Source organism: Balaenoptera musculus, chromosome 1, assembly GCF_009873245.2.
Source record: "Balaenoptera musculus isolate JJ_BM4_2016_0621 chromosome 1, mBalMus1.pri.v3, whole genome shotgun sequence".
Lineage (NCBI taxonomy): Eukaryota > Metazoa > Chordata > Mammalia > Artiodactyla > Balaenopteridae > Balaenoptera > Balaenoptera musculus.
In genome coordinates this window covers 97,372,271-97,399,016 of record NC_045785.1, presented here as the reverse complement: position 1 = coordinate 97,399,016, position 26,746 = coordinate 97,372,271, and the positions used below count along the sequence as shown (strand labels likewise).

Below are 26,746 nucleotides of genomic sequence, written 5' to 3'. Positions count from 1 at the left end.
GGTGCGTGGGCTCTGTAGTGGTGCACGGGTTCCAGAGCATGTGGGCTCTGTAGTTTGTGGCACGCAGGCTCTCTAGTTGAGGTGTGCAAGCTCAGTGGTAGTGGCACACGGGCTTAGTTGCCTCATGGCATGTGGGATCTTAGTTCCCTGACCAAGGATTGACCCCATGTCCCCTGCATTTTAAGGCAGATTCTTTACCACTGGACCACCAGGGAAGTCCCAGTGCCAAGGATTTGAACATATCTTTTTTGGGGACACAATTCAACACACTGCAGCGACATTCTGATTAATCTACTTGTATAAATCTTCCTGTTTATTCATCTATCTTAGTTGAATCAAATCTGCTGTTAAACGTATTCATTTATGTTTTTAAATTTTCAATTATTAAATTTTCATTATTCAAAATGCTTAGTCTTTTAGATTCTTCTCTGCACATTTTTAAAAACTGTCCTTAATTTTTGTAAATATATAAAAACATGACTATCTATATTTTGGGTCAAGTTACTGCAATATCTGAAGTTTCATGCGTCCTTTCCTATTTTGTTGTTTCTCTTGGTTAAGAGTGCCTTGTTTTCTCATGTGTTTAGTGAATTTTTTCTGTGAGTAGTTCAATTTCATTGAAAATTTGCTTTTTAAGATTCATGGAGACCTGGTATTATGTGGGTTCCTTCAGAAATTGTGTGCATTTTGTTTCTGCCAGAGCTAAGGATAACATTTTATTTGGAACTATATTAAATTTTTAGTTTGAGAGTTTAAGAATGACTCAGACACTATAAGTTTGCACCTTAAGTGCAAATTTAATCTCACACCTTAAGCCAAATTATGAATTCAGTTTTTTAGGGCTGTTGCCTTCCTCTGCTAAACTGCCAAGTTCAGACAGATTTCGTAATCTTTGGTGAAAGTGAGCAGTATTTCTAGTTCTCTCTTACACTAAGGTGAAACCGTTCGGGGTCTTTGACTTAAAGGGGGAAAGATCTCTTCTTATACTCCCTATTTTGAGCAGATCACAAAATTTTCCTCCTGTACTCCATGTGCCATGAGACTATGAAAACTGATACCCAAGTTCATCTAGTTTGGCAAAGGCCCTCAAATTCATTTTACCTCTCTGGTTCACACCATCACTATATCCCTGGATTGAGAATTTCTTACTTTCTTTACAGCTCAAAAGCGCTTTTTTTTTTTTTTAAATATGGAACGCTTCGCAAATTTGTGTATTATCCTTGTGCAGGGGCCATGCTAATCTTCTCTGTATCATTCCAATTTTAGCATATGTGCTGTTGAATCAAGCATTCAACAGTGCTCTTAATAAAACATTTTAAAGTTTTTATCTAGCATCTTAGTTATTTAAAATAGGAAGTTTAGTCTAGTAATATTGTCTGTTGTCTTATCAGAAACAGAAATCCTCTTTTTCTTTTTGAATCAATTTGGATGATTTCTATTATTTTAGAAAATTATCTCCACCACCTACATTTAAAAAATTGATTGGCCTAATATTTTTTACCATATTATCTCAAGGGCTGTAAAATTTTAACTATATCTGTGGTTATGGCCCAATTTTTATTTATAGTTAATTTGTACATTTCCCCTCTCTTTTTCTTTTTTTAAACTAATTAATTAATTTATTTTTGGTGTGTTGGGTCTTCGTTTCTGTGCAAGGGCTTTCTCTAGTTGCAGCAAGCGGGGGCCACTCTTCATTGCGGTGCACAGGCCTCTCACTGTCGCAGCCTCTCCCATTGCGGAGCACAGGCTCCAGACGCGCAGGCTCAGTAGTTGTGGCGCACAGGCTTAGTTGCTCGGCAGCATGTGGGATCTTCCCAGACCAGGGCTCGAACCTATGTCCCCTGCATTAGCAGGAAGGTTCTCAACCACTGCACCACCAGGGAAGCCCTCCCCTCTCTTTTTCTAATGTGATCAGGCCAATATAATTAATATAGACAAATAGTTGACAAAAGAAAATGTGATAAGAACTATGAAATTTCTATGAGTGTGTTATGGAGGTAAACACAAGAGACATTTTGTCAAGATTTAAATAGGAATACGTATGTAAAGCTCTTAGCACACTATCTCATACTTGATAAAATCTCAATAGATATTGATGCCGAAAGCTCAGCCTCTGTGCACCAGTGCGAAATCGAATCTTGGAGACAGAGTTTTGGGTGAAGTAGAAAAGAATAGCTTTATTGCTTTGCCAGGCAAAGGTGGACATAGTAGTCTCCTGCCCCAACAACTATGTGTCCCAACAGGCGAGGATTTGATGAGGAGTTTTATAGCAATGGTTCAAGGGTGAGGTTGCTGATAAGATTAGGGTGTATGCAGGGCCTCCACTCCTCTAATCTGATCTCAGGTAATCTTCTTGATCAGTTTCTCTGGTTCCTTTAATGTAACCTCAGGTGGTCTTTCTCTGGTGTGAAGAATGATGACATGTTAAAGAGCTTAAAGACATTGTTATGTGCATCCCTTGAGGTGGAACCAGGACCATGCCTTAAGACTGCACTATTGTTTCCTGGCTGCCCCTCCCTTGTCTTTGCATTCCTTCCTTTCCCCGATTAACAACTGTTGGACTCTGCCCTTTGGAACCCAGGGAAGGTCATGGAGGCCGGAGTCAAGAAACAGGAGACAGAAAGGCTTTTGAGCCCAGGAGCCCCACAGGGTTCTGCTCAATTTCAATACTAAACTTTACAGTATTAAGGAAAACTTTCTTAGAGAAAGCAGAGGGTAAGAATTATCCAGACAAAGTGGATCAGTGGATGAGTGGGAAAAGTTTAGTACTGATAAAGCTTAGAGCAACTAAATAAATTTTAACATAACTAAAGCATAGAATAAAAGAGTGGTAATGGCAGGGGGTGAGGTTGAAGACCTAAGAGTAAAGCATATCATGTAGAGCCTGGTAGGCATAATAAGGAATCTGGACTTTATTCTAAGAGAAACATAGTTATTGAAGGGTTTCCAGCAGGAAAGTCTCCTGATTTTTTTTAAAGTTTTTTTTTATTGTGGTAAAAGTCACATAATATAAAACACATGATTTTAACCATATTTAACTGTACAGTTCTGTGGCACTAAATACATTCACATAGTTGTGCAAATCTCACCATCATTCATCTCCAGAATTTTTCAACTTCCTAAACTGAAACTTTGTCCTCATTAAACACTAACTCCCCATTCCCCCTCCCCAACCCACCCCTCACTCCTTGGCCCCTGGCATCATTCAATGTACTTTCTGACTCTATGAATTTGACTATTCTAGGTACCTTGTATAAGTGGAATCAAACAGTATTTGTCTACAACTACTGTATATTAAAATGCATTTTTAAGGTTACCTTAATATATGTCTTACAAACAGATTGTATCTTCTTTTTTCCCCCCCTGTGCTATACAGTAGGTTCTCATTAGTTATCTATTTTACATAGTAGTGTATATATATCAATCTCAATCTCCCAATTTATCCGACCCACCCCCTTTCCTCCCTTGGTGTTGATGCGTTTGTTCTTTATGTCTCTGTCTCTATTTCTGCTTTGCGAATAGGTTCATCTGTACTATTTTTCTACATTCCACATATATGTGTTAATATACGATATTTGTTTTTCTCTTGCTGACTTACTTCACCCTGTATGACAGTATCTAGGTCCATCCATGTCTCTGCATATAGCACAATTTTATTCCTTTTTATAGCTGAATAATATTCCATTGTATATATGTACCACATCTTCTTTATCCATTCCACTGTTGATGGACATTTAGGTTGCTTCCATGTCCTGGCAATTGTAAATAGAGCTGCAATGAATATTGGGGTGCATACATCTTTTGGAATTATGGTTTTCTCTGGGTATACATCCAATAGTGGGATTGCTGGGTCATATGGCAGTTCTATTTTTAGTTTTTTAAGGAACCTCCATACTGTTCTCCATAGTGGCTGCATCCATTTACATTCCCACCCACAGTGCAAGAGGGTTCCCTTTTCTCCACACCCTCTCCAGCATTTATTGATTGTAGGTTTTTTGATGATGGCCATTCTGACCAGTGTGAGGTGATTGTAGCTTTGATTGTAGCTTTGATTTGCATTTCTCTAATGATTAGTGATGTTGAGCATCCTTTCATGTGTTTGTTGGCAATCTGTATATCTTCTTTGGAGAAATGTCTATTTAGGTCTTCTGCCCATTTTTTGACTGGGTTGTTTGTTTTTTTGAAATTGAACTGCACGTGCTATTTGTATATTTTGGATATTAATCCCTTGTCAGTTGCTTCGTTTGCATATACTTTCTCCCATTCTGAGGGTTGTTTTTTCGTCTTGTTTATGGTTTCCTTTGCTGTGCAAAAGATTTTAAGTTTCATTAGGTCCCATTTGTTTATTATTGTTTTTATTTTCATTACTCTAGGAGGTGGTCAAAAAGATCTTGTTGTAATTTATGTCAAAGAGTGTTCTGCCTATGTTTTCCCCTAAGAGTTCTGTAGTGTCTGGTCTTACGTTCAGGTCTTTAATCCATTTTGAGTTTATTTTTGTGTATGGTGTTAGGGAGTGTTCTAATTTCATTCTTTTACATGTAGCTGTCCAGTTTTCCCAGCACCACTTATTGAAGAGGCTGTCTTTTCTCCATTGTATATTCTTGCCTCTTTTATCATAGATTAGGTGAGCATAGGTATGTGGGTTTATCTCTGGGCTTTCTAGCCTGTTCCATTGATCTATATTTCTGTTTTTGTGCCAGTAGCATACTGTTTTGATCACTATGGTTTTGTAGTACTGTCTGAAGTCAAGGAGTCTGATTCTTTCACCTCCATGTTTGTTTGTTTGTTTTGTTCTGTTTTGTTTTTTTCTCAAGATTGCTTTGGCTATTTGGGGTCTTTTGTGTTTCCATACAAAGTGTAAAATTTTTTGTTCTAGTTCTGTGAAAAATACCATTGGTAATTTGATAGGGATTGCATTGAATCTGTAGACTGCTTTGGGAAATAGAATCATTTTGAAAAACTTGTTTCTTCCAATCTAAGAACATGGTATATCTCTCCATCTGTTTGTGTCATCTTTGATTTCTTTCATCAGTATCTTATAGTTTTCTGCATACAGGTCTTTTGTCTCCTCAGGTAGTTTTATTCCTAGGTATTTTATTCTTTTTGTTGCAATGGTAAATGGGATTGTTTCCTTAATTTATATTTCTGCTAATTCATTGCTAGTGTATAGGGATGCAAGTGATTTCTGTGCATTAATTTTGTATCCTGCAACTTTACCAAATTCATTGATAAGCATCAGTAGTTTTCTGGTGGCATCTTTAGGATTTTCTATGTATAGTATCATGTCATCTGCAAACAGTGACATTTTAGTTCTTTTCCAATTTGTATTCCTTTTATTTCTTTTTCTTCTCTGATTGCCATGGATAGGATTTCCAAAACTATGTTGAATGATAGTGTCAAGAGCGGGCATCCTTGTCTTGTTCCTGATCTTAGAGGAAATGCTTTCAATTTTTCACCATTGAGAATGATGTTTGCTGTGGGTTTATCATATATGGCCTTTATTATGTTGAGGTAGGTTCCCACTATGCCCACTTTCTGGAGAGTTTTTATCATAAATGGGTGTTGAATTTTGTCAAAAGCTTTTTCTGCATCTATTGAGATTATCATATGGTTTTTATCCTTCAATTTGTTAATATGGTGTATACGTTGTTTGATTTGCATATAGTGAAGAATCCTTGCATTCCTGGGCCCCACTTGTTCATGGTGTATGATCCTTCTAATGTGCTGTTGGATTCTGTTTGCTAGTATTTTGTTGAGGATTTTTGCATCTATTTCATCAGTGATCTTGGTCTGTAATTTTCTTTTTTTGTCGTATCTTTGTCTGTTTTGATATCAGGGTGATGGTGGCCTCGTAGTTTGAGTTTGGAGTTCCTCCCTCTGCTATATTTGGAAGAGTTTGAGAAGGATAGTGTTAGGTCTTCTCTAAATGTTTGATAGAATTCTCCTGTGAAGCCATCTGGTCCTGACTTTTGTTTATTGGAAGATTTTTCACAGTTTCCATTTCAGGGCTTGTGATGGTCTGTTTATATTTTCTATTTCTTCCTGGTTCAGTCTTTGAAGTTTGTGCTTTTTCTGAGAATTTGTCCCATTTCTTCCAGGTGTCCATTTTATTGGCATATCGTTGCTGTAAGTACTCTTTCATGATCCTGTGTATTCACATGTAGTCGTTGTCTTCTCCTTTTCATTTCTAATTCTCTTATTTCTGCGTTATCTCCCTTTTCTTTCTTGGGAGTCTTGTTAAAGGTTTATCAATTTTGTTTATCTTCTCAAAGCCAGCTTTCCTTTTCATTGATCTTTGCTATTGTTTGCTTTGTTTCTATTTCTTCTTTCTCCCTCACTTTTTTCTGATTTCTTTCCTTCTATTAACTTTGGGGGTTTTTTTTCGTCTTCTTTCTCTAGTTCCTTTAGGTGTGTGGTTGATTGTTTATGAGATTTTTCTCATATCTTGACGGTAATTGGTGTGCTATCGACTTCCCTCTTAGGACGCTTTGCTGCATCCCAGAGGTTTTGGTGGTTGTGTTTTCTTTGCCATTGTCGTCTCTTTTTTTTGATTCTCTCTTTGCGTTCTTCAGTGATCTCTTGGTTATTAGTAACGTTTGTTTAACCTCCAAGTGTTTGTGTTTTTTTGCGTTTTTTCCCCTGTAATTGATTTCTAATCTCCATAGCGTTGTGGTCCGTAAGATGCTTGACAGATTTCAATTTTTAAATTTCCGAGGCTGGATTGTGACCCAAGGTGTGATCTATCCTGGAGCTGGTTCCATGTGCACTTGAGAAAAAGTTTATCTGCTGTTTTCAGATGGAATGGCCTCTAAATATCAATTAAATCTATCTGGTCTATTGTGTCATTTAAGCTTCTGCTTCCTTCATTCATCTGTTGGATGATCTTTCCATTGGTGTAGTGAGGTGTTAAAGTCCCCCACTATTTTTGTGTTACTGTTGATCTCCTCTTTTATAGCTTTTAGCAGTTGCCTAATGTATTGAGGTGCTCCTATGTTGGGTGCATATATATTTAAAATTGTTATATCTTCTTCTTGGATTGATCCCTTGATCATTATGTAGTGTCCTTCTTTGGCTCTTGTAATAGTCTTTATTTTAAAGTCTATTTTGTCTGATATGAGAATTGCTTCTCCAGCTTTCTTTTGATTTCTATTTGCATGGAATATCTTTTTTCCATCCCTTCACTTTCAGTCTGTATGTGTCCTTAGGTCTGAAGTGGGACTCTTGTACACAGCATATATACAGGTCTTGTGTTTGTATCCATTCAGCTAGCCTGTGTCTTTTGGTTGGAGTATTTAATCCATTCACATTTAAGGTAATTATCGATATGTATGTTCCTAGTACCATTTTCTTAATTGTTTTGGGTTTATTTTTGTAAGTCCTTTTCTTCTCTTGTGTTTCCCACTTAGAGAAGTTCCTTTAGCATTTGTTGTATAGCTGGTTTGGTGGTGCTGAATTCTCTTAGCTTTTGCTTGTCTGTAAAGCTTTTGATTTCTCTGTCGAATCTGAATGAGATCCTTGCTGGGTAGAGTAATCTTGGTTGTAGGTTCTTCCCTTTCATCACTTTAAATATATCCTGCCACTCTATTCTGGATTGCAGAGTTTCTGCTGAAAAATCAGTTGATAACTTTATGGGGTTTCCCTTGTCTGTTATTTGTTGCTTTTCCCATGCTGCTTTCAATATTTCTTTGAATTTAATTTTTGTTGGTTTGATTAATAGGTGTCTCAACATGTTTCTCCTTGGATTTATCCTGTGTGGGATTCTCTGCACTTCCTGGACTTGGGTGGCTATTTCCTTTCCCATGTTAGGGAAGCTTTCGACTATAATCTCTTCAAGTATTTTCTCAGGTCTTTTCTCTCTTTCTTCTTCTTCTGGGACCCCTATAATTCGAATGTTGGTGCATTTAATGTTGTTGCAGAAATCTCTGTGACTGTCCTCCTTTCTTTTTATTCTTTTTTCTTTATTCTGCTCCTAGGCAGTTATTTCCACCATTCTATCTTCCAGCTCACTCATTCATTCTTCTCCCTCAATTATTCTGCTATTGATTCCTTCTATTGTATTTTTCATTTCAGTTATTGTGTTGTTCATCACTGATTGTTTGTCCTTTAGTTCTTCTAGGTCCTTGTTAAACATTTCTTGTATTTTCTTGACCCATTCCTCCATTCTATTTCTGAGATTTTGGATCATCTTTACTGTCATTACTCTGAATTCTTTTTCAGGTAGATTGCCTATTTCCTCTTCATTTATTTGGTCTTGCAGGCTTTTATCTTGTTCCTCTATCTGTAACATATTTCTCTGTCATCTCATTTTTGTTGATGGGTGGGGCTATGTTCCTATCTTGCTGCTTGTTTGGCTTGAGGCATCCAGCACTGGAGTTTGCAGGCAGTTGGGTGGAGCTGGATCTTGGTGCCAAGATGAGGATCTCTGTGAGAGCTCACAGAGATTATTGTTCCCTGGTGTCTGAAGTTCTCTGTTAGTCCAATGCTCCCACCACAGGTGCTCAGGCCCAACCTCCAGCCTGGAAACTACAATCCCACAAGCCAAGAGGTGCAGCAAAAAGGAACAAAAAAGAAAAATAGACAACAAACAAAAAAGAGCAGAACAATAACAAAGAATAAGAAATAAAATAAAATTAGAAAAATAAAAAATATATTAGAAAAACTAAAAATAAAAATGAAACAACAAAACACAACAGCAAAAAAAAATTTTTTTAACTTAAAAAATTTTTTTAAATTAAAATTCCCTGGTGCCTCTGCTATCAATTTCATTGCCCCCACAGTGAGCTACATCCAACCCCTGCCTCCCTAGGAGGGCCTCCAACACCTTTAGGTAGCTATCTGGACCCGCTGTGTCTGCCCCACCTCTGTGTGTGTTTCTTTCACCAGTGTCTGCTCCTGAAGATGGCCCAGAGCACATATGCTCGTGCAAGCCAGCTTGGGGGCAGGCTTCCATGGGTGTGTCCACAGGGGCCATCATGGCTTGAGGAGGCTTTGGAGAATGGTGGTGCTCAGTCTGCCTGGACCCTTGCAGCCCTAGGAGGGGCTTTGTCAGGGGTGGCACATGGGCCACCAGGACCTGTGAAGTCTTTGTAGGCTTTGTGGGGGACAGTGCTCAGGTCCACCAGGACCTGAGCAGCCCCCAGAAGCCCTGGGGGGTGTTGTACTTGGGTCCGTTGGGACCCAAGAAGCCAGAGGAGGCCTCAGCAGGGGCAGGGCTCAGGCATGGGACCTATATGGCCTGAAGAGACCTCCATGAGGTTAGGGCTCAGGCCCAGCACCCTAGCAGGCTTGCTGGTGCCCGAGTGGTGGTGGGGAACCCTGGTTTGAGGGGCGGGTGAGCCTGCTCAGGTGTGTGCCCCTGCCACTGCCCAAGGAGGCCAGGCTGGTGGACAGGGAAGGGTGTTGCAATGGTGGCCTTTCCCTCTGCGCACCACTCAACAATTGCGCCCCACTTCCCTGGTGGCCTGGGCCTCCTCCACCAAACTTCCTGGCTGTGGAACCCTTCCCCCCTGCCACCCCAGATCATCTCCCCACCTCCCACAACCGTCCCCTCCCTGGGTCCACCCTCCAAACCCACTGTCCAGCACCCAGCCCTTCTCCCCACCAGGGGATACACAATCCAGGCTGGCGTGCGTAGGGGCCTAGCACAGACCACACACAGGCCCCACCCCTCTCTCCCCCCAAAGACCTTTGCAGGGCACCCCTCTGACCCCCTGCCCCTTGAAGGTCCCCCCGTCTCTGCTGATCCCCCCACCACTAGTGGGTCCCCCTGAGTGCTGAAACCTCTCCTCTCCCCCAGCCCCTCCCCCTAGGGGTGCCAGCCCTGTTCCGTCTCCATCACTCTTCCCTCCCACCTTCCCTCCCTCCTTCCCTTCCATGTCCCACCCAGCTGCACAGGGACCCCTCCTGTCCCCCAGGTGTCCAAGGTTCCCCATTAATGCCTAGCAGGTGCTCTGTGAGAACTGTTCTGATGCACCCCTGCTGTACCTGTGAGGAGATGCAAACTCCACTTTCTCCTACTCTGCCATCTTGACCCAGAGTTCGAAAGTCTCCTTATTATATTTACGTTTTAGAAATATTATTTTGGCTACTGTATGGAGAATAGCTTAGATGGGGTCAATAGTGGGTACTAGGAGAACAGATAGCAGACAACTGAGGGAATATAGGTAAGAAATGAAATGGGGAGAGTGGATGAATTAGGTATGTTGCAGCTGAATCCTTAGAACTTTATGACTGAATGGATGTTGGGAGGGAAGGGCAGGCTAGAGTTAGGACACAGCCCAGGTTTCTGGCTAGGGCAACCAGAAGGTGGTCTTATCACTCACTGATATGGGGGAACAAAGAAGAGAAACAGGCTTGGAAGATACAATAAGTTTTATTTTGTGCATGTTGAATGTGAGACATGTTTGATACTTGTGATAATCATTAGAATGTCCCCTCTGCTCCTTTGCCTCAGGAAAGTACAAAAGATATAGATTTCCTTATAAACTGCTATGAATTTGACCAATTTTCCTAAAAGGAATTTGGAGATCCTACACAAATCTTTGAGAATAGAAACCAATTCTGTCACCCCTTTCTTTAACTTCTCTACATTTGACTCTGTATTAGATGTGGTCTGATCTTTTGCTTTCAAACTATGGTTATCATATAGACAATTAAATTTAGCTTCTCCTGACCCAACAAACATGGTGTAGTTGACCACCTCTAAGATAGCCCCCAGTGATCTCCACCCCATAGTATCTACACACTTGTGTAATTTCCTCCCCTTGAGTGTGAACTTTTCAACTTACTTCTAAGGAATAGTATACAGCAGGACTGATGTGATGGCACTTCTGAGTTAGGTTATAAAAGGAGTGTATGGCTTGTTTTGGGTGCTGTATTTCATGCTGTCTCTTGAATACCTTACTATGGGGAGAATGAGCCTCCATGTCATAAGGCAGTGTTATGGAAAGGTGCATGTGGCAAAGAACTGATGCCTATCAGGAGCCATATGAGAACTTGGAAGTGTGTCCTTTTCTAGTTGAGACTTGAGATGACTGCAGCTGATTGTAGTCATGTGAGAGATCACGAGCCAGAATCACTCAGTAAAGCTGCTCCCAGATTCATGATCAACAAAAAATGTCAGATAATAAATGTTCATTGTTCTCAGCGACAAGTTTTGGAGTAATTCATTATGTAGCAATAGATAACTAATATCCCTAACTTGCTGGCAGGGCAATCAGGCTGAGTCATGGAAATTATATTTGAGACAAAGGAATGAGAATGTAGTGATTGACAGAACATAAGCTATTTTATTTATTGAAGAATTAAAATAGTACATTAACAAAACCTTATCTGAAAGAGAAATAACACCAGAACTCTTTTGAATGTGATTATCACCTAAACCACCAGAAATACCTATCCTGCTGAATTCCTTCATAGTTATGTAAATCAAAGGCTAAGAGATTGGCAGAAGTCAGGATGTGAGTCATTGGATAGTTTATTTTGGAAAGACTTAGATGAATCAATAAGACCCTTTAATAAAGAAATTGAAATGAAACCTAACCTTTGGAGAAAGGGTACTCTGTCATTCCTGTAGCCAAGGCCCCCAGACAAAAGGAAACAGAGGATTGTGACAACGATCCAGTGAACCTGGCCCCAGAGCTCCCTTAAGCTTATCTCTTGATTGACTTTGGAGAGTGGGCTGGGCATGATTTAGAGGCCAGAGACTTGTTTGACAATGGGAAGATGCAAAAACTCAAGCTGCAGACCCATCCTTTGATCTTGAGCCATTAGTACCACAGGTTCTCTTGGACTTTCATGTCTGATAAATGCTCAGTTATTAATGAGTGACAAAGCTGCTGCCATGAATGGTAAAGGATTGTCTTGCTATCTGAGATGGGAAGTGCCTGACCAACACCCTCTTCTCTGGTTGTATGAGACAGGGACTCAACAGGGAAGAGATGGGAGGGGGACAAAGACACCAGTTCAGGAGGTGGTCATTTAGGGCTTCATGTTACAAGTGGTTTTGGATTTACAGTGATGAAACAAGTCTCTCCAGCACAAGGCAGCCGCAGGTCATAATCCTAGGACCTGGCTGGTTTTGTCAATCTGGCAATTCAACGTCAGTGCAAAGGACATCCCCAATACCTGAGGGAAGAGTTGGGAAAATGTGAGGTCTTTACAGGTAGAAACATCTCACTCACAGTCCCTGGGATCAGTCCCAGAGAAAAAGAAATTGTCCATCACACTGAGACTACCCTTCCTACTATCACTTCTAATTCTTTCTCAGGAGTTTTCTCCTTTAGCTTTAGAGTGGCAGTGGGGAGACAAGTGGGGGTAATGATGGCAAGACAGTAGAGTATAAAGTATTGGGACATCTTTTGTCTCCTTAAGAAATCACAGAAGTCCTGCTGCTGGTATAATCAAGCTCTGCACAGGTCAACACTTTGTGCAATGAGTGATCTCTACCCTTGCCTTAGGCCTCTTTGGTTTCCAAGCAGAGAAAAATCATTTCTCTCTGAGCGTCTTGATTAGGTCTTAGCTAATCTGTGATACACTCAAGACACTTGGGTATAAAAATGGTAGAAATATCACATAATAAAAAAAACAAAAAACTACCCCCCATTCACCCTTGACATGTCAAACTAAGCAGAGAAGCAATGAGGAAATTGATTACAGTTTTCATCACCAACTCCTGCTTAGCACACAAGGCCAATTTTTCAAGCGGAGTGCTTTATTCATCACAGGCTTTTCCAGACCAGCTCTGTGAGGGACCAAAGTAAGGTTCTGCTTGGTGGTTTTTAATTTGACAATGAAACACTCATTTCCCTTAGGGATAAATTAACCAGATAGATCTTACAGCATATTTTCTGTATGCCTTAAACTGGTAATAACATCATTTTCTACTTGACTGGGGGAGCTCATATTTATGTACCTGGTACCGTTCTAAAAATTACATGACTTATCTCATTAAATCCTCAAAGTAGTCCTCTGGTTAAGCTCTTACCTGGATCACACCATACACAGATAGTGATGATTCCGATATACAGGAAAGTGGAGAGTGAAACCACAGTTTTGCTTTTACATAGCAACCCTAGAAAAAATTACAAGTACAAATGACACTACTATATTACTCAACTTTATCAGGAGGCTTATTTGGGAAGACAGTTTGTATTCTGCCTTATGCCAAGAGACTTAGGCCAGACATTATATTTTAATTTTTTTATATGGATGAAGAAATGTGCATAAAATAGAAAATATTAAACTAGAGACTTTTCTGGTATTGTTATCATTACAGTGTCATCTAAAGTAGAAGTCTTAGATCTTTACACACTGAGTTAAACTAGCTCCTAAGAGGCAGGTCAACCACATATGTCTTTGTGTTTTTTGAATATTCACTAGTGTCTTGGGATTGACAAATGGGAATATAGGTTATGCAATCCTAGGACTGGTTGCATTTCAGCTTCTGCTTCAAAAGCCAGTAAACATATAATAGGCATGCCAAGCTGCAGGGCAGTTGCTGGTTGGTAGGTGTCCCAGTCTTTCTTCACAGACCCTCCCAAATTCCAGAGATTTCCAAACAACCTCAAGTGACTAACATGGGGTAGCAGGACCTTAGGGACTTAGTCTAGTTGAAAGTTGATTTGAGCTTCTTCTCTGGGTCTAGTCAGAAGTTCCATCAACTCTCTCTTCCCCAGCTCCTCACTCCTTCACTTATGATTCATTCTGCTAAAGGGTTGGATGCTGCCATCTCCAAGGAAGGAGAGCAGGGAAACAGGTAGAGAGAGAAGCTTTTCTGCTTCAACCTTACAATTTCACTTTCAACCATAAGAAGACCTAATTCTTGCTCAAGAAAAATCTAGACATAGTCTTCTGCCACTATCACATAAAATTTCCCCTCTAATGTAATAGTTTAGAGTAGCAAGATTCTTCATGGCATCTCTAATCTAGATGAATTTACTCTTTTTTTGTTTGTTTTTCTTATTTGTCTAGTTATATGGGTTGTTTCCCTGGTCTCTCTTTTGTTTAAGGTTTCCTGTTTCTGGCTGGGAGGACTAGGTCCTGTACGACTGGAGTTTCTAAGGTAATTAAAAGTTTAATCACAGTGGCCAATAGCAGAAAATTTCTAAAAATAAATTACCTTAACTTGTGGTTCTGAGGGGCAAGATGCTGGTGGGCTGCCCATCCAATCACTCGTGCCATTTACACCGCAACATTGCAGCTGAAAGCCAAACCCCAAACAAGTGATGGTTAGTAAGATAACAGAAAGAAAACCATGGGCCAGAATTGGCCTGACTACTATGGCTCCTTAAAACTAAGTACTTTCAAACCTGTGATACCATTTCCTTCACACAAAACTTCTTGAAGTAGAGAGGGCATATTTAATTTATTCACATTTTACAAATAAAAAATTAGGCACACAGGAGACTTTATAATGGAGGGATCAGGCTGACCACACCTAGACCCATTGTATGGCTGTTAGCATAGCTGACGCTATCTTGGGCCCTTACAGTTTCTCCTGTCCTACCGCTGACCCTACCCAGGGTACAGTAAATCACTTCTATGTCATAAAGAGCTTTGTAATTAATAGATATTGTGGCCTCTATGCTCTGTTAGTCCCCAAACAATGATGATAACCTTTGCTGATGTTCTCCCAGTGCCCACAAGACTAGTTACCATTCATTCTGACTTAGGAATGTATGTCCTGTTTCCAAGCATCGACCTCCATACACTAAGTTAACTATAAAATTGTCCCGATGGCTCCTTGGCAGTGTGGAGTGTAGCTGCAAATGCTTCCTGATCCTTGTCCTCCAGATCCTAATACTACCCTGTGAGTAAGTTACCCTATAATAAACTGATCCAGTGATTATATGGAGCTGCCTGCCTTGTTTTTTGGTCTCAAGATGCCTCCTCAGTTCACTGGGCACTTTTCGTTCCCTCCATCCTTGGACAATTGGCAAGTCAGGCAGGAGACTGAAAATAATGCAGGAATGGGTGAAGGGGCCAAACAGGGAAAAGCTTGTTGTCTGTGGGGGAAACCCCAGGTTGGCCAGCCATTTCCATGTGGGGTGATCTGGCTATATTTATGGAACACTTCAGGCTGGTGCAAGAGTAGAAGGATACCCTGAAAACACCAAAGGGCATACTAGATGTATTAACCGAAGAGGTAGCAAAGTGAAAGTGGGGTGAAAAAAAAGTGAGCAAGTTATTGCAGCTGTTGCATGGCCTTTGTTATGGACTCTAAATATTAGCACAGAAAAGGAATTACAGTTCACCTGGGAACTAGAGAAGACTAAAGAGGCGCTGGCACTAGAGAGGACTGTCTGGATGGCATGTTCTGCAACTTAGGACATTATGTCAAAGAAAATACAACAAGAGGAAGAACATATTGAAGTGATGGAATGTAAGATGGCTAATCTTGACTTAGGAATGCACGTCCTGTTTCCAAGTATCTACCCCCATACCCTAGGTTACCTATAAGATCATCCCAATGGCCCCTTGACAGTGTGGAATGCATCTGCAAATGCCTCCAAATCATCTGCCTACTCCCAATCCCACTCTGTAAGTTACCCTATAATAAGCTGATCCATTGATTATATGGAGCTGCATGCTTCACTTTTTGGTCTCAAGATGCCTTTTCAGTTCGTTGGGCAGTTTTTGTTCCCTCTGTCCTCTGACACTCACCAACAAGTCTTAAGATCACAAAAAGTAGGACAATCAGATATTCTGTGCCTTCTTATGTGATGCTGTAGGAAATATCTATGTTAGTCTCACCACAAATAGAACCTTTATCAAGCCTCCAGATTCACAAGTATGGGAGACAGAGACTCCCTGTTGCTAAAATACTTTGAGAAGCAAATAGCCGAATCCAGAAATTGGGGAATTCTACAGGACAAACAACCTAATTTCTTTCCACAAGTAAATAGCATGAACACAGAGAGATACTATCATAGATTAAAAGAGATTTAGAGACATATTATCCAAATATAATATGTGGACCTCGTTTGGATCTTGGTTGGAAGAAACCAATTAAAAATAATATTTTTAGGTAAATGATTATAGACATTTATTAATGATATTAAAGAATTATTGTAAATTTTTAGGTGTATTAAAAAGACATTATTTTACTAGAAGATTAAACAACACACTTCTAAATAACACATGATCAGAAAAGAAATCTCAAGAGAAATTTTAAAATATTTGAAAACATATATAAAAATGAAAACACACATGGAAACACAACTTATAAAAATATATGGGATGCAGCAAAAGCAGTGCTTAGAGGGAAATTTATACACTGAATAAAAATATTAGAAAAGAAGAAAGATCAAAAAATCAATAATCTCAGTGTATATCTTAGAAGACTAGAAAAAGAAGAGCAAATTAAATTCAAAGTAAGAAGAAAAATAAACGAGAATTAAAGCAGAAATCAATAAAATTGAAAACAAGAAATCAATAGAGAAAATCATCAAAATTAAAAGGTGGCCTGGGGCTTCCCTGGAGGTGCAGTGGTTGGGAATCTGCCTGTCAATGCAGAGGACACGTGTTCAAGCCCTGGTCTGGGAAGATCCCACATGCCGCAGAGCAACTAGGTCCGTGAGCCACAATTACTGAGCCTGCGCGTCTGGAGCCTGTGCTCCGCAACAAGAGAGGCCGCGATAGTGAGAGGCCTGCGCACCGCGATGAAGAGTGGCTCCCGCTTGCCGCAACTAGAGAAAGCCCTCACACAGAAATGAAGACCCAACACAGCCAAAAAAAAAAAAAAAAAAAGTGGCCTGGAGAGATTGATCAAGATGGTGGAGTATGAGGACGTGAAGCTCACCTCCCCCTATGAACACATCAAAAATACATCTACATGTGGAAAAATTCTCACTGAAAACTAACTAAAAACTGGCAGAAGGACTCCTGTACAACCAAGGCTGTAAAAAAAATACACATATAATTGGGTAGGAAGGGAAAAAAAGTGATTAGGTCAGGACCTGTGCCCCTGGGAGGGGACTCAGAGTGAAAGGGAGAATGCATGGGTGGGATACCGACCCTGGGGAGTGAGTGGTGAGAACCACAAATTTGCAGCCCCAGTCGTGGGGTCCTATGCTTGGGAGAAAAGGTGCCTTGTCTGACTGGAGTACTGGTTGGATTAACAGGAGGGCTGTGGAAGCCTGGACTCCACTCGTGAGGAGGGCATGCATGCTGGCTTGCCTACAAGGCAGGGTGGAGAGATGTCTGCTTTAGCAGCTGCCAGATTTCTTGCAACCACCTACTTGCATGCCCTAACCCAAGCCAAGCAAACGCTCTGGCCCCACTCATTCCATGTCACAGTGCAACACTGGATCTGGGGTGGCCATGACCAAGGAGAAGATGCAAACCGTGGGACACAGAGGTGACCCAGTATAGTGGCGGAGCCTGGGTGGGGCAGCAGCTGCCATTGTTGGTGTTTACTCAAGCAGTACATCAGAAACATCCTAGATCTCTGATGGAGGCTGTTCTACCACCTTCCCCCCCCGCCCGCCATACACTGAGAGTCCATGTGGACCCCACCTACTCTGAGGTGTGGCTCCACAACAAGGCAGGGGAGGCAGAGGCTGGGGGCAGTGATTGGCTGTGAGGGACAAGGGGATTTGCAGCCAAGGCTGCTTCTGAGCAGAATGAGGGAAACAATTGCAGGTGTCTGTGAAGCAGCACATCAAAGACAGCTCAGATGTCTGTCTTCAGCTGACATGAGCCAAGAGCCCATATGGGTCCCACTTGCTTCAGCACTTCCCCTTTCTGGGTCAAGGGTCCCAGTGCAGGCAGAGGGGAAAACACACACTAAGGGAACAGAGCCAGTTCAGGTCTGACTCTTAGGGCTTTGACTCCAGCAACTTGGATCAGACCCTGCCACTGATAGGGCAGTGATGATCACTGAGCAGAGGGGAAGTTCCACCTTACATCTGGCTCTAGATCTAGCCCTTGCACCTCTAGTCCCACTCCCCACCAAGGTGATAGCTGTCAGCACACACTAAGGAAAGACGTGACTTGCATCCCCATCAAATCCAGCTCTCCCACCAAAGGCTTTGGGCATGCATAGTCTATACAGGGACACTCCCACATAACAACACCCCTTCAAGACTGCAGTAGGTAACTCTTTCACCTAAATTCATAGAGGCAGAGAAAGTTAAGCAAAATGAAAAGGCAGAGGACCTGCTCTCAATTGAAAGAGCAAAAGAAAACCCCTGAATAAATAAATAATGCAATAGAAATAATTTACAGATAAAGAGTTCAAAATATTGGTAATAAAAATGTTAACTGAATTAGGGAAAATAAGAGATGTACACAGTGAAAACTTTAGAGGGGAACACAAAAATATAAAAAAGAAAGAAAGAAAGAGTATACAGAGTGGGAAGGAAGACATAAAACTGTTTTTGTTCACAGGTGATATGATCATCTATGAAGAGAATCTGAAAGAATTGACATAAAAAATTCCTGGGACTAACAAGCAATTATAACAAGGTTGCAGAACATAAAGTTAATATACAAAAGCCAATTGCTTTCCTATATTACAACAATGAATAAGTGGAATTTGAAATTAAAAACACAATACCATTTACATTAGCATCCCCCAAAATGAAATACTTAGGTATTCAATATAAATCTAACAAAATATGTACAAGATCTGTATGAGGAAAAAACTCATAAAACTCTGATGAACAAAATCAAAGAAGAACCAAGTAAATGGGGAGATATGCCATGTCCGTGGATAGGAAGACTCAGTGTTAAGGTATTAGTTCTTCCCAACTTGATCTATAGATTCAGTGCTACCCCAATCAAAATCCCAGCCGGTTATTTTATGGATATGAACCAACTGATTCTAAAGTTTATATAGAGAGGCAAAAGACCCAGAATAGTCAATACAATATTGAAGAAAAAGAACAAATTTGGAGGACTGATGCTACCCAGCTTCAAGACTTACTATAAAGCTACAGTAATCAAGACAGTATGGTATTGGTGAAAGAATAGACAAATAGATTTAGAGAGCCCAGAAACAGGCCTGCATAAATATAGTCAAATGATCTTTGACAAAGGAGCAAAGGCAATACAATGGAAAAAAGATAGTCTGTTTAACAAATGGTGCTGGAATAACTGGACATACACATGCAAAAAAAAAAAAAAAAAAGAAAGAAAGAAAGAAAAAAATCTAGACTGAGACCTTACTCCCTTCACAAAAATTAACTCCAAATAGATCATAGACCTAAAAGTAAAACACAAAACTATAAAAATCCTAGAAGATAATACAGGAGAAAACCTACATGACCTTGGTTATGATTATATATTTTTTGAAACAACACCAAAGGTATGACCCATGAAAGAAATAATTGATAAGCTGGACTCAGATAAAATTAAAAACTTATATTCTGCAAAAGACAATATCAGGAGAATTAGAAGACAAGCCACAGACTGGGAGAAAATATTTGCAAAAGACACATCTGATAAAGGATTGTTGCCTAAATATTAAAAAAAAAAAAAACCTCTTAAAACTCAACAATAAGAAAACAACCAACCTGATTAAAAAATGAACCAACGACCTTAACAGACACCTCACCAAAGAAGATATACAGATGGCAAATAAACATATGAAAATCCACATCATACGTCATCAAGGAAATGAAAATTAAAACAATGAGCTACCAGTACACGCCTATGAAGGTGGTCAAAATCTGGAACACTGACACTAAATACTCATGAGATGTGGAGCAACAGGAACACCCATACATTGCTGGTGGGAATGAGAAATGGTACAGATGCTTTGGAAGAACATTTGGAGGTTTTTTACAAATTATACATACTTTCACCAAATGAACCAGCAATCATGTTCCTCGGTATTTATCCAAAGGAGTTGAAAAGTTATGTCCACAGAAAAAAAACTGCTCATGGATGATTATAGCAGCTTTATTCATAATTGCCAAAACTTGAAAGCAACCAAGATGTCCTTCAATAGGAGAATGAATAAGTAAACCGTGGTATATCCAGAAAATGGAATATTAACACTAAAAGTAAATGAGCTATCAAGCCATGAAAAGACATGGAGGGATCTTAAAAGTATATTAGTAAGTGGAAGAAGCCAGCTTGAAATGATTATATACAGTATGACTTCAACTATATGACATTCTGGAAAAGGCAAAACTATGGAGACAATAAAAAGATCAGTGGTTGCCAAGGATGAGGGTAGGAGGAGGTATAAATAGGCAGAGCACAGAGGATTTTTATGGTAGGGAAACTACTCTGTATGATATTATAATGATGCACATATGTCATTATAAATTTGTTCAAATGAATAGAATGTGCAACACCAAGAGTGAACCCTAATGTTAACTATGGACTTTAGGTGATAATTATGTGTCAATGTAGGCTCATTCTTCATTTAAAAAAATGTACCATTCTGGGGCTTCCTTGGCGGCGCAGTGGTTGAGAGTCTGCCTGCCGGTGCAGGGGACGTGGGTTCGAGCCCTGGTCTGGGAGGATCCCACGTGCCGCGGAGCAACTGGGCCCGTGAGCCACAATTGCTGGGCCTGCGCGTCTGGAGCCTGTGCTCCGCAGCGGGAGAGGCCGCGACGGTGAGAGGCCCGCGCACCGTGATGAGGGGTGGCCCCTGCTCGCCACAGCTGGAGAAAGCCCTCTCACAGAAGCGAGGACCCAACGCAGCCATAAATAAATAAAAATAAATAAATAAAATTAAAAAAAAAAATGTACCATTCTGGTGAGCGATTTGATAATGGGGGAGACTATGCATGTGTGGGAGTATATGGGAAATCTCTGTACCTCCCTCTCAGTTCTGTTGTAAACCTAAGACTGCTCTAAAAAAATAAAGTGTTTGTGAAAAAAGAACTTATCTTTATATTTAATTTTAAATGATATAATATCTATTATTTGCTTTAATAAATACTAGCAAAAAAAGCATAGAGGGTTAGCTAAAACACCATCGGCAACATGTTGACTATTGAAGCTTGGTGATATGTACCCAGAGATTCATTTTTCTATTATTCTCTTTTCTTTTGTATAAGTCTAGAAATTCTATAATAAGAAGGCTTCTAAACAGGATTTTTTTTTAAAAAAAGGAAAGAAAAAGAAAGAATTGGGGATCCAGAAAGGTTAAGTGACTTTTCCAAGACCACCCAATCCTGGTCTCTGGGCTTTAATTCCTGTGCTATTTCTTTTACTCCACACTAAGCAGGCATAGCAGGGCCACAGGCGACTCCATGTGGTCATAATGGTATTGTCTGAGACACAAGCTATGCCAGTATCATGCTGGCTCCCTGACCCCAACACACCAAGGCAGGAATACCAATTTAATATATATGTTTGTTGGTGGGTTAGGGCATGAGGAATGGGGTGCTGGTGAGCTAGATAACAAGAATGATTTGGGATACTCAGGACTTCAAAAAAGATTTCTTGCATTAAACAATTTCTGTTTTCAGAAAAATTTTGGAAAATACATAAATGAATCCAGTATAACATGTTTGGGTCTTTCTTACATCTTAGTAGGGCTTTAGAAATGAGCCTGAGTGGGTGAAGGGTAAAAGAGAGAATGTAGACAACTTTGTACCAATCAAGCTGATTCCTGTGCTCTCCTGTTTGTGACAGCCAAGCATTATTCTGAACCTAGGGGCTGTGGACCTTAGATTCTGAAACTTTCATGAAAGGAAGACCCGTCTAGTCCCCAGGGACTGAGGTTGGAAAATTATGTCTGGGCTGAGCTGAGGAGGATTCCACTTGTACTCACAAATGACTGGATGGAGTCCCATGCCGCCTTGGTGCTGTTGTCTGAATAATATTGCTGGATGCTCTCAGTCAGACCCTCAGCCACATAGTCATTCAGCTGGGTGGGGCACATTCCAGCAGAGAAGACATTGTAAAAAGCAAGTGAGTTCAAGGAACAAGGAATTTCTAATGTAGGCTAATAAAATGGTTCCATCTGCTCCTCCCTTCCAAATGGTCTCCTCAGAACTAGGAAGTGAGGGGAGGGAGCTTATATATAGGAAGAAATGCTGAGGATGAGATGCCACTGAAGGAAGAAGTACACAGTGGTCTCTTGTCCGTCCAGAACTCTGGTTTTACAAAGGAGGAAAATGGACAATCAAAGCATGTGTTCTCTTAGGCACTGAGACAGATATTCTGTACTGCTAAACACATGGAGAAAAGTAAATAGGTAACTAGGAGGAAGATAAACTTGTTTTTTTACTGTTCTTCCTATTCATCCTTCAAAACACCACTCAAATGCAATCTCCTTCATGATTTTTTTTCTCTCCCCAATTGCAATTAATCCCTCTTTCCTTCATCCTTCTACTTTGATTCTAACTCTATTATAGGACTTATTTTGTGCCAATTTCTTCTCCACTGCACACTACCCACTCTTAGCAATACAGCAATGAGTTTTATTCTCTATAACTTACCTTCTGTTCATACACGAAGAGCAGGATGGCCAAGGTCACCTCAGCAAGGAGGATAATCAGCAGCAGGACAAAGAACTGGGGCAAAGCAGAGAGATGCTCACAGCACTGATCCTCATTCCTCCCCCACTTCTACTTCACCCTGGGAGCATCCAGGCGTGTCTCTGCACATGTGCTGCAGGTTCTGTTCCTGCCTGTTCGAGCCTTCATAAGCTTTCTCTTGTTTTGTGAAGAATATTTGTTCTTTTCCTACAACTAGACTCCAAGACTCTAGAGGGCAGATCAGCTGTCTTCTAACTTTGTTCTCTTCTTCCCATTGTGCCTACTGAGTTACATGTGCATAATGAATAGGCAATACCATTTGTTGAATCAGTGAAGAAGTTTTGGCATCAGCCTATTGAAACAACTGAGCAAAAACTAGTAAACTAAACCATGTGTCTTTAGAGTTTGGGGCCTGGTCCTTTCGGCAAGCAAAGGGCTATTTTGGGGTGGAGGAAGGTGATGGTAGAGGTTGAGAATAGCCCTGTACAGATGGGGAGAAAAGGTGCTCTAATCATGGTCTTAACTCATATTTATCTCCAACTCTAGGTGCTTACACTAATCACAATTAACAGAAAACACATTTTCACTTATTCACTTTCCTTCATTTTTTACCCCAACACAAAATTTGACTGCTGAAAACCTTTTTCCCAAGTCTATAATCTTCCATCTTTTGCCACTAGTCTGGGAACTATCTGAGAACAAGGACTTTCTTATTCTATCCCCCTTTTTTTTTCTTTTTTAATTAATTTATTTATTTTTGGCTGTATTGGGTCTTCGTTGCTGTGCGCCGGTTTCTCATTGCGGTGGCTTCTCTTGTTGCATAGCACGGGCTCTAGGCGCACGGGCTTCAGTAGTCATGGCTTGCGGGGCTCTACAGTGAAGGCTCAGTAGTTGTGACACACGGGCTTAGTTGCTCTGCGACATGTAGGATCTTCCCGGACCAGGGCTTGAAGCCGTGCCCCCTGCATTGGCAGGTGGATTCTTAACTACTGTGTCACCAGGGAAGCCCTCTTATTCTATCTCTTGACTCCAGTTTAACAGTTGACCCATAATGGAAAGAAGATTAACCACATGACTTGAGGAAAAAGAAAGGTGATTGGGAATCCATATTTATGGATAGAGTGGTACTGTTATACCAAGCTCTGTTCTGAGCACACCAGAGAAATGAAGAGCTCTTCCTCCATAGATCTTACAGGAAAAACCTAAGTCTAAAGGTGCTCCTTAAGATAGGTAACTGACAGGGAGCAAGTGAAAAGCTTTAGCATCTCTCATGTTAGACCTCAATGGCTGCAGCCTAGGCCTTCACCCGGTTGGGTCACTCAAACTAAGGTGTATCTAGTGCAGATATCAGATAGGTAAGCATCCTCTGCCATTTTAGGAGGGTTACAGCACTCAGAAGAATCTAGAGACTATATTTTCCATCAGTTAGTGACTCTGAGTCAGATCCTGGAAATATATAATAATGTGAGGAGGATTTAGGCAGATGGATGACAGTTGATTTCAACCAGATATAAATAAGAAATGGGGGGGGATAAATTGGGAAGTTGGGATAGACATAGAAACACTACTATAGATAAAATAGATAACTAATAAGAACCTGCTGTATAGCACAGGGAACTCTACTCAATACTCTGTAATGACCTACATGGGAAAAGAATCTAAAAACAAAAAAAGAGTGGATATATGTTTATGTATAGCAGATTCACTTTCCTGTACACCCAAAACTAACACAACATTGTTAATCAATTATACTCCAATAAAAATTTAAAAATAAAATAAAATAAATGTTGAAATCTATAGAAAAAAAAGAAATAAAAGTTATGAAGGCAAATTATAATGACAAGGTCGTCATTAACAGTGTAACATGGATGTCAAGGAGGATAGCAATGCCCTCTCTTATCCATCCCTGGGACCCCAGTCAAAAACAAAATACTACTGGTCTAGACAGAGTGGACTGACCTGAGGTGCCAAATTTATGTTCCTATGATTTCCCTGCACTAATAGGTGAGCTGCCAGAAAACATCTTGCCTGTGGCTTAAGCCAAGGCATCATGTCACCCCGCTTAGGACACCACATCAGCTGTGAGAGTAACTCACCGACATAAGCAGGCACTTATTCTCCTTGATGGATCCCATGCAGCCCAGGAAGGCAACCACCATGATAATGGAACCCACGATGACAAGCACATTGCCCAGCGTGAGGGAGGGGAGGTTATGGAAGAGCACTCCAAAGTTGTTATGGATCAGGAGGTAGATCCCAAAGCCCAAAATGCAACAGCCACAGAGCTGAAAGGAAGAATCACATAACACTCTGAAATAAAATGTGGTTCTTGAATATCTCCTCATACTCACTTAATTGAGATTAGAATCACCTTTTTCTATTGGTTCTACCCAACAAACTCTTTACCCAGATTTCCCCATGCACCTAGAAAAAAAGTTATCATCTCCTGGATGTCCCACTCATGCCTCATCTTACCCATATCAGATACCAGGGAAAGCTCATTCCTATGGGTAACACAGTATCTTCATGCATCAGATTCCCACTCTTGCTTCCAGATCCTCATGATTCAGATCTCTACTCCTTGTTCCCTCAGCTGCTTATATATGGTCTTCCCTTTGGAAACCACAACCATGTAAAGAGAATACCCTGGTTGAGAAGTTCATCTTTCTTGGCAGAAAACTAGAGAAGCCAAACTTTTAAGAATCTTCTCATAGAAACATGAGTACCAACCTATTCTATGTCTGAAATTCAATTGCTGAATCTGGTATAGTGACACCTCCCCAGAAAAGGTGACTTCCTTTTCAATCAGCTATTTTTTCCAGGGGGTCAGGTTTGGGCATTGGGGGAGCAAGAAAAAAAGAGCCATTCAATACAGAGAATGTAGAGTCTTAGGTTTCTCACCCATAGATGTCAGCAGTGAGCAGTAATAGCCTAAAGCTCCCAGAGAAACAGTATCCCCAACTGCACTGGTATCTTTCAATTTTGCAGGCTTATACTATGGCAGGATGGAAAGAGGGGAGAAAATTATCATTCCCTTCTTCTTAGGCTGGGTATACTGCACCTGACCTGGGCATGTGTGGGTTCCACTCCACACCAGGCTCTTCAGGAGAGGAGAGAGAAGTAGAGTGTAGCTAGGAAGAGGTGAGTTCAACCATGCTCAGAAGAGACAGACTTACCCAAAAGATCAAATTGAAGAAAAACAGGACATACTTCAGCAATTTCAAGCTACTCATGCCCATGCTGAGATATTCTTGCCCTAAAAAGTAGAAGGAAGAAAAGAGGACATAAGTGACCTGGCTCTGCAAAGTGGCACCAGAGATCAGAGGACACATATGTCCAGGGTTCAAAGATCTCCAGCATCACCTTGGGTTTGAGCTGTGAATCTTTTCTGGAAAGTTTCCCCAAACTTCTTGCTCTTTTAGTCTCTGAACTGAGGAACCAATTGTTTCATCTTGGACACTCACGTTTGTTTCAATTCAGCAAGCTAAAGATGCTTAACCTTGAATTAAGCACTCTAGAAGTAAGCAATAGAGCCATTCTTAGAGGAGGGTGAGTCAGTGACACATACCAGGCCAGTGCTCAGGGACTGAAGGCAGCCCTGGGATCAGGGATAGGCTGGTCAATCAGCTGTGGAGAAAGTCAGTGACTTGATCCACCAGTTTCTTAAATACCCTGAGATGCATATACATTCTACATTTGGTCTATGAACTTCTCCACATGAAAACGGGGGGAACATATCTATGCCTTATTCATTCTTCTACTGAAGAAACATATATGGTGTTTTCTGTTCTAGGTGCTGTGGGAGATATAAACATGACTAAGCAATAGCTATCCTCCAGAAAATGTCAATCTTACAGCAGAGATAACACTGACCAACAAATATCCAGTGAAGAAACAAAAAGAGATTACAATGAGAGCTTGAATTTTTTAAAAATAGAATTTTGTTTTTCAGTGAGGACATCAGTATCCAAAGTCTGGTCCTCAATTCTAGAGATCCAGATACACAGTTTTGAATTTTCTCTCAGAAGTAATGAGTTTCTGTAGCATGACTCATATTTTAAAACTGCACATAAAACTGATATACAAAGCAAGAAAGTCAATTTATTGTTTTTTCTCCCATTAGAACTATGCTTTTTCTAGTGCATAGATTGCTTTTATAATCCATCATACCCTTGTTACAGTGTCAAGATACCCAGAAATCAGATGGTCTTAAGGGATGGTTCATTCAGGCTATAAATAAGCCTGATGAGCTACTTATGTTACATAATAGAGTAATCTTCTCTGTTAAAAAGGTCAAATAC

At 40.5% G+C, this 26,746-nt stretch overlaps 1 protein-coding gene and 1 non-coding gene across 2 annotated transcripts in view; both read right to left on the bottom strand.

Annotated features, from left to right (window-relative positions):
- Window positions 1-1,183: 1,183 nt before the first annotated feature.
- Window positions 1,184-1,290, bottom strand: LOC118887737. Its single transcript, XR_005018139.1, has one exon. It is a non-coding gene; the product is annotated as a U6 spliceosomal RNA (small nuclear RNA).
- A 9,978-nt stretch (window positions 1,291-11,268) lies between these two features.
- CD53 (CD53 molecule) overlaps window positions 11,269-26,746 on the bottom strand; it is a 32,410-nt gene continuing 16,932 nt past the window's right edge. The window contains exons 2-8 of the mRNA XM_036862173.1: window positions 25,622-25,701; window positions 24,542-24,730; window positions 22,407-22,481; window positions 21,737-21,832; window positions 14,120-14,200; window positions 12,986-13,072; window positions 11,269-12,126 (exon numbers count right to left, since the gene is read on the bottom strand). Coding sequence (XP_036718068.1) covers window positions 12,055-12,126; window positions 12,986-13,072; window positions 14,120-14,200; window positions 21,737-21,832; window positions 22,407-22,481; window positions 24,542-24,730; window positions 25,622-25,684 — 663 coding nt within the window. The 5' untranslated portion in view covers window positions 25,685-25,701 and the 3' untranslated portion in view covers window positions 11,269-12,054. The remainder of the gene's footprint in view (window positions 12,127-12,985; window positions 13,073-14,119; window positions 14,201-21,736; window positions 21,833-22,406; window positions 22,482-24,541; window positions 24,731-25,621; window positions 25,702-26,746) is intronic.